This window comes from Brassica rapa, chromosome A09 (assembly GCF_000309985.2).
Source record: "Brassica rapa cultivar Chiifu-401-42 chromosome A09, CAAS_Brap_v3.01, whole genome shotgun sequence".
NCBI lineage: Eukaryota > Viridiplantae > Streptophyta > Magnoliopsida > Brassicales > Brassicaceae > Brassica > Brassica rapa.
The window spans coordinates 11944874-11953060 of NC_024803.2; the positions used below are offsets into that span (position 1 = coordinate 11944874).

Here is an 8187-nt window from a genome sequence, read left to right on the forward strand (position 1 = left end):
CTATGTTGTGATCTTTTTCAGTTTTGCAGATACCTTTATTATTTTTTTCAGAGGCATCATGATATTAGGATTAGGACAATAACTTTATGAAACATGAATGTGTGTTTTGATAGTTTTCAAGATTGTTGATCTTTAACGGATTTGAGATGAAATACAAATTGTGTACATTCTTTCAGAAAAAAAAACAGCATTGTTTAGGAATTTAACACAATATTTGGCAAATCTATTCTTTAATTTAAACAAGTTCTTCTGTATTTCAGCATTGGTCAACAATAAACCCAAAACAATTATTTAACTTTCATCATATCATGGTCCTGATCATTAAAGTGATTTAGCTAGTAGCTTGAAGCTGTAATCCGCCGGCATCTGATGCTCTAGGTTTAACGGTGAATGCGATCACCTGAGAAGAAGATGATTCTGATTCCATCTTGAAAGGTACCTCAAACTGAACAGACTGGTACAAGCAAACCTCGTCTTCTTTGCAATAGTACACCTGCAACTACCATTTTCATTAACTATGTCTGCAGAACCTTCAGGCAAAAATTTAAAATACTAAAACTGCAAACCTCAATTTAAAAACAAACTATTTCAGCTGAATCAATAATGATATTGAAATATAAACCTTGCAACTGATTTTCCCAACAGAAGCAGAAGTTGAAGATTGTCTGTAATGAAGCACCGTAGAACCTTCAGGGCCAAGGATTCCTTCCAATGGTTCGACCGTCACTGCGTCTTCAGGCTCCACATCAACCACAAACTTACTCCGCGCTTCCTGTGCACATCCAAGCAGCGTGTTTACGAGCATTGTATATGTAAATAGGATATAAGGAGGACGAGATTGTGAACCTTGGAGAAATGGTAGCCATCTGGTAATGAGATTTTAAGATTCAAATCTCCTTCGCGAGATGTAACAGCATCCACTGTGACAATCTTTGTATCAGCCGAAGCACGTTTCCTCAAACGTTTCAATGATTTCGCCTTCGGCATTGGCGGTTGAACGCCTTTTAACTCCAGTGTACGAATCTCTACATCTTCTCTGTTGTTCAAATCTATGCAACGTATAAGACTATTGTTTGTATCCGCAATGAAAAGCCTCCCTGAAAAAACAGTGTAGGCAAGGCAACAACATTAGCACTTTGATTGTAAAAACTGTTAAAAGGGACTAGAAAGTTACCGTTTTCAGTTAGAGCAAGTCCTGCAGGCTCTGAAAGCTGAAACATGCAATGGAAACAAACGTGTGAAAATAATGAAACAGTCTTTCTGTTTGATCAATGTACAATATTGTAGTAAAACCGAGATCAGACCTGAGCAACCATAACCTTCCCATCTTTGAAACCAGCTTTTCCTGTCCCAGCGATAGTAACAACACGTTTTGTCACAGGGTCCAGCTTCTTAATCTACGCATGAGTGTTTTGAACATTGAGTTAAGATAATGAACAGTCCTTAGACATGCCAAATTAGATTTACCTTGTGGTTGTAGCTATCAGCTAGATATATTTGACCATCCTTTGCGCATAACACACCAAGTGGATGTTGCAGGAGCACTTCTGCTCCCACACCGTCATTATCTCCAAACTGTTCAAGTCTTAGTGCATGTTAAGAGACTGATGTAACACTTAAAGTTAGGAAATTCAGTAACAATTCCAAGGAAGAGTCAAAGATAGATGATAATACTTTTTCACAATACATGAAAACCAAAGACACTAGGAGAAAATGAATCAAGTAGATACCTTGAAAAGATTCTCAGAGAAATAAGGATCACCACCAGCGAGCAATCTTGATCCTCCAGTTTGAAGATCAAGGGCACGAATAGAACTGCTCTCGCTATCCGCAATATATGCTTCCTTCAAATCTGTCAGTTGCAGTATTTATGCAACAGTTTTCATTCCTTGCTAGCTTTGTAACAGTTCGAAGTGACAAGTTTATTGTAGTTACCAGGGCCTAATGAGATTCCTGAAGGCTGAGCAAACGATGTCGTTTGAGCGCTGCAACAACGGAAAATATATACCATTAAAAAGAAGCAAACAAAGGTCAAGTAAATTCAAACGGCTAATGTATATATACATACGTAGAACCGTTAAGGTTTCTTTCATAGCCATTTCCACTGAACACTTTAGTAACACCATCAAGCACATTGTATTCCCAAATCTGGTGCTGACCCGCCATTGCAACGTAGACCTTCTCTTTCACCGGCTCATAGCATACATCCCACGGAGAATTCAAAAGCTGGAATATTAAAAGTAAAAAAAAAAACACACTTTTTGCTTACTCTTTAATCTCTTAGAATAATTAAAAACATTAACGGAATCAAGTTTCTTGCCTGTGAGGTTCCTTTTCTTCCACCTTGGTAATCTGAGCCTTTAGTCCCATTACCAGCCAGAGTCTCTACCCTCTCGTTGACAAAATCAATCTCCCTAAGATGAACAATCATTGAAACTTCAGATTAACATCTCTACACTCAAAACTTGAGATTCTTGTTTAAGTTATACCTCAAAGCATGATTCTCGGTGTCAGCAACATAAAGAATATTTTTCTTTGCATTATAAGCAAGTCCCTGAGGACGATTGAATGCAGCATCTTCAAAGGAACCATCACGGAAACCTTCTTCTCCGGTACTACCGATTTGGACGATGAAATTACCGTCAAGATCAGTTACGATCTAAAAAATGACCAGAGAGTGCTGATATTAGACAAACAGGATGAGATATATAACAAGGGTTTAGAATAAAGAGTCAAGGACATACAATGCGGTTATGGTTACTGTCTGAGATAAATAGCCTGTTGTTAAGAGTATCAATGGCCAGCTTCCCTGGGAATTTCAGTGGAGATGCGGCCAAGCGCGGATCGTTATCTTTCTCCAAACGTGTAGGAAGGGGAGTACTGTCTAAAACATTCTTCCCACCATAGTATATTAGAGCTGCTGCCACCAAGTCATCAAGATCCTTTAAGAGTAGAGCATCATTGAGGAGACAAATGAGTATTTTGGCGCAAAGCACATTTGATTCATATAAAGAGATAAAAGAATGTTACTTTGCGGTGACTTTCTCCGGCAATCTGTGCAATGACTTTACCATTTGGTGAGACAACAGCAAATGTCGGCCACGAATTGATGCCAAGCTCTCTCCACATGTACATGTCTCCATCGTTCACAACCTGTTGTTAAAATGAGATAAATTAAGCATCAGGTTAGGCCAGAGAATACTGAAGGACTATCTACACTGGTTGCATCATAAATTGCGAAAATGATTTCATAAACAATTACCGGATGGCTGATGTCATAGCGTAGAACTGCATTTCGTATGGCTTCTAAGTCCTTCTCGTTGTCAAACTTAGCCGAGTGTACACCCACAACAGTAAACTACAGAAGAAAAGACAAGAAAAAAACATAGGCTGAAGCTTGGTAATCCCCTGGTGAAATTTGATTAATATTTTTATAGTAAAAGACTCACTGGCTTGTCTGCATACTTCTTCTCAAGAAACTCAAGATCTGGTAATACATGCATACAGTTTATGCAGCAGTAAGTCCAAAAATCAAGTACCACCACTTTCCCTTTCAAATCCTGCCTCACAAAAATGTCACAGCTTTAGTAAGAAGCATGTGATGCTTCCCTTTGTTCCTTAAGAATGAGAACTTACCCGGCGAAACTGGAGAGGGGCAGTGTTTAGCCAATCTAGTTTAGATGGGAATTCCGGAACAGTTGTAGCTGTTTGCCTAGATATCAAAATATGAAAAAAAAAACATGATAAGAGGTTAACTCTTGCATTACCATTTACATTATTAGACTGGATAATTATCAAATACTTTTTCTTACTTGCTCTCTAGATCGGCAATGTACTCCACGAACTGTTGAACTCTCCCTTCACCTACAAGGTAACACACACAAAAAAAGTCAGGTGCCTTTCATTATAAGCTACCATAGAGAAAAAAAGTGTCAGTGGAAATATAGACAAAAGGCCAAAACCTTGGTTCTGAGTAAAAGAAGGGCTTTTTGTTCCAACCAATGCATTCCACAAAGCTTGTGGAGAAGCATATTGCATTGCCTATACTTAAAATCAGCAACTCCGTAAGATTAATAAAAGCTTTGAACACAAAAAAAAGTCTTCTTCAGTGTTTTTTACCTTCCAGTTGTTGGCGGCGAAGTAAACACAAGAAAGAGCAATTCCAAGACTCCCATACCTCAATATATCTCGACGAGAACCCTGAAACCTGTTGGAACATTGCATCTGCAACCTCTAGTATATGAAAATTTCCACATGCCATATCATTTGTTCCATTCTCTAATGATGTCTAGTCCATCAGGTATATATAAAAAAAATTGCCTCGATATTAACACTGTAAACATAGACATTTTTTTCTCTAACAGATTGTTTGCATATTACAAGTATAAACCCCAAACTTACCCGTTGTTATTGGTTTTGTCGCTGGCAGTGTTCTCTTGATGTTGTTTTCCTGCGTAAGTTACTCAAACATGTAAAATAGAAAAAGTAGAAAATTATGGAACTAGAGAATGATAAATCTAATAGCCTAGAGAGATACCGGTAGAAAATAAAGTGCTAAACATTTTTAATTCAATATGTCAAAAGTAATCTCATTACAAGGAAGGTTCCTTTACTCAGGTACAATGGAGAAATAAATACACCAGAAACAGAGTGTTTTGCAACGAATTGCTTTGAGGCTACATACTGGTAGAATCAGAGCCACCAGTGAGAATGTCATTGATTGATATGTTTCCGATATCGTCTCTGATCATTGACGGACCAGCATCCTTAAGAATTGCTTCAGATAAAGTAGTTTTCACAGCTATGCATCTGCAAATTTTAGAAAATGAATTTGAGAATGATACAAATCCAGAGCGAGTAGATGGATCGAAGCAACTAATGTTGTATCATGTCAATTTTTTGGTATGCTAATAATGTTGTGACTCATTCTGATACACGTAAGTAAATTACCTCATGTTTGCAGCTTGAGCAGCCTGGACTCCAGCAAGTGCATCCTCAATAACAATACACTGCAAAAAAAGTTGTGCATAACAAATCACTTCTGAAGATCTGTAAGGCTAATAAGAAGAAGTAAACTTTAGCTCAACAGTAAGTATCTTAGCACTAAAAGTTTCAACAGAGCCTCCTCGTTGGCATAAATAAGTTGAGTATAACCTCGCTTGTGGGCACACCCAAGATCTTGGAAGCAGCCAAGAAAATATCTGGAGCTGGTTTCAAGTTCTCAAATGCGTCTGCTGATACAATTGCATCAAACCTGAACATCAACATCACAGACATGGAACAAACTGGTAACCTATTTCCACACAGAAATTAGGAAAATGATTAATAAGAACATCACAAAAGTTGTAACGATCTTTACATGGTCAAAGACAAACCAGCGGCTGCAAGGTTTGCATCAACTTTGACACGGTCGGCGCTAGAAGCAACAGCGACTTTTAGACCTCTGTTCTTACACTGTCTCATTCAACAGATTGACAACAGATCATTAATCACCAGAGAGCCTAAAACAAATAATTTGCAAATAGTGATTGCTTCCTTACCTCAGTAACAAGCTCTAGTGCTCCTGGAAATCCAATTCCAGACTCTGGCTTCGCATACTATATAATCCATAGAAAAAGAAAACAAGAATCACAAAGCTTGAGTTTTTAAGTCACATTTCTCTTAAATCATTTTACCTTATCAAGATATATTTCAAAGAAGCGTTTTTTAGCTGCATCAGGATCAAACCCTTGAACTCCTTTAACAGAAGCAACACCTCCTAAGAACTTAGCTTCACCTGTGAGTAATAGCAAAAAAAAAAACCAAATCAATTAATGAAAAAAATCATTTAAAAAAAAAGTCTCTTTTTTTTTTTTTTTTTTTTACCTGTCCCCATGAAAGGAACGAAGTCATCAACAGTGACTTCAACTCCCATCTCTGTGAAGACATCCACTGCTGCTCTTCTCGAGAGATCCTCGCTGTTGCAAAGCACGCCGTCCATATCGAATAGCACCGCGGATACCTTCCCCCAGTCATCCGCCTCTGTCGTCGTCGACGGAGGGCTCTCCGCGGCAACACTCACTTTGAATGACGGTAAACGAGCCTGAGAGACACAGCGGAATCCTGGAAAGGAAGATGATCTTGCAGTGGGTTTTGATCTAATTGTATTAAGAGGAGAAGAATAAGAAGATCTCCTTGATGATTGGAAGAAAAGTGAAGGTGAGGAGGATGATGAGCAGAGTTTCAAAGCCATTAGTGTTTTGTGTTTTGTGTGTTTAGCGTTTTTTTTTTGGATATCATTTTAAATCTGATAGTCTTGGCGTTTTTTTAGTGGCGGGTGTTAGTTTATCCGAATATGGATAGAAAGCCAATAACCAAAAAAAAAAAAAAAAAAAAAAAATCTCCTTTGATTCGAACAAATCGATCCAACCATGGAGGTATCAGCACTTAAACTACCAATTCACAAACATCGTTTGTACCCTTCAACTCGATTTCTTTATGCTCGTTGCGAAGGTTGCCGTGTAAGAGGTCATATCTACGGAGGCTACCGTTGCAATGATTCTGGGTGTTACAATAATGCTAACCCTGGTGGTTGGTTCCATAAGGAGTGTGGCGAGTCGCCATCGGAAATCAACCATCCTTCTCACCCTGAACATCCTCTAACTTTCAACGCCAAGACAGGTTACAAACGATGTCATTTGTGCGGACTTTTAATTAGAAGTGGTTATTGCTGTGCCATATGCCATTTTGTTATAGATATGGCTTGTGCACAAAACCTACCGCCGCCTCCAGCTATTGAGCATCCGATGTTCCATGAGCATTCGGTCGTCCGCACAAAGGAAGCACCGCTCATGGATCCTTGTAAAATATGCAAGTGTCTTATTGATGAAGGATATCCTTACGAATGCCTTACTTGCAAAGATGTTTTTCACTTGGACTGCGTCAATCAGTCAAGAGAGGTAAACCATTCGTCTCATTCTAGTCATATTCTTGACTTCTTCACATCTGAATCACTTCCAGAAAACGCTGAGAAGACATGTATTCTGTGTGGAGAAGAATCAGCGCATGTGCTTTATCATTGTTCCAAATGCAACTTCAGCATATGTATTGACTGCAAGAGGAATCCTCCACCACTCACTGTCCAACATACCAAGACCCATAGGCATACGCTCTCCCTCTTGGCAAGACGGGTCTCGTTCACTTGTAATGTTTGTGGGATGCAAGGCGATCGAAGTCCTTATTCATGTATTCAGTGCAGTTTCTTAGTTCATCGAGATTGCATCGACTTGCCTCGCGTCATAAACATCAACCGCCACGATCACCGCATCTCTCTCACTGATCATATTGGGCGCCGGGGGAATCTGAAATGTGGAGTCTGTCACCAAAGTGTTAATCAGTACTGCGGAGGTTATACTTGCTCCACTTGCCCTGATTTTGTTGTTCATTCGTCATGCCCAACAAAACACAGAGTGTGGGATGGAGTCGAGCTACAAGGGATCCCTGAAGAAGAAGTTATTCCTCCCTTCAAGGTGGTGGGTGATAACTTGATAAGGCATTTCAGCCACGAAAATCATATTCTTCGACTAGAGAGTGATGGTACAAGTACTCGTGATGAAAAAACAAGATGTGAAGCATGCGTCTCTCCGGTCTATTCTGATCCGGTATACAGCTGTGAGCAATGTGGTTTCATCCTCCACGAGACATGCGCGAATCTTCCAAGGAAAAAACGACTTCCGTTTCGCAACATACAGTTCAAACTATATGCTCCCAACATGGATTCCTACGAAGCTTTTGAGTGTTACGCCTGTAAAACAATGTTTAGCGGTTTCAGGTACAAGGCATATCGAATCAGTATAGATGTACGTTGCGGTACGTTTTCAGAACTGGAATCATATGAGTTCCATGACCACCCTGCTGTATATTATAATGATAAGAAAGCGTCTCCGAGGTGTCGTGCATGCCACCATAGGGGAGAGATGTCACAACATATGCTCTCTTGTGATGATTGTGACTTTGCGTTGGATTTCGATGCTTTAATTTGCCAAGGGTGGTGAAGCATAAAGACGATGAGCCTCCTCTTTCGTTATGTTTATAGGAGATATATGATTAGGGTCATTATTGTAATTAGTTAATACCTAATGACTTATGTATTATGTATAAATACTGTACTCATACGTATCAATAAAGAATCAAGCCTGTATTCATACA

General features: G+C 39.2%; 2 protein-coding genes across 3 annotated transcripts; one reads left to right on the plus strand and one right to left on the minus strand.

Annotated features, from left to right (window-relative positions):
* Nucleotides 1–147: 147 nt before the first annotated feature.
* On the minus strand, nt 148–6297 carry LOC103838684 (protein SUPPRESSOR OF QUENCHING 1, chloroplastic). Of its 2 annotated transcripts, none has more exons than XM_009115136.3 (27): nt 5866–6297; nt 5676–5776; nt 5541–5597; nt 5360–5454; nt 5155–5254; nt 4951–5009; nt 4685–4809; nt 4402–4450; nt 4120–4207; nt 3963–4041; nt 3813–3864; nt 3637–3712; nt 3450–3560; nt 3263–3358; nt 3031–3153; nt 2745–2942; nt 2490–2659; nt 2321–2414; nt 2069–2226; nt 1936–1985; nt 1731–1852; nt 1468–1575; nt 1305–1397; nt 1175–1211; nt 847–1097; nt 623–772; nt 148–499 (listed from the first exon to the last, which is right to left on the minus strand). In XM_009115136.3, the coding sequence occupies exons 1-27, from the start codon at nt 6230–6232 to the stop codon at nt 332–334; spliced, it is 3177 nt and encodes a 1058-aa protein (XP_009113384.2). In that variant the 5' UTR covers nt 6233–6297; the 3' UTR covers nt 148–331. The 2 variants fall into 2 exon arrangements, with proteins under 2 accessions (XP_009113384.2, XP_009113385.2); XM_009115137.3 differs by having other exon boundaries at nt 148–493; nt 5866–6296.
* A 55-nt stretch (nt 6298–6352) lies between these two features.
* On the plus strand, nt 6353–8187 carry LOC117125646. The gene has a single exon (XM_009115138.3). It carries the CDS (start codon nt 6411–6413, stop codon nt 8031–8033), a length of 1623 nt encoding a protein of 540 aa, XP_009113386.1. The 5' UTR covers nt 6353–6410; the 3' UTR covers nt 8034–8187.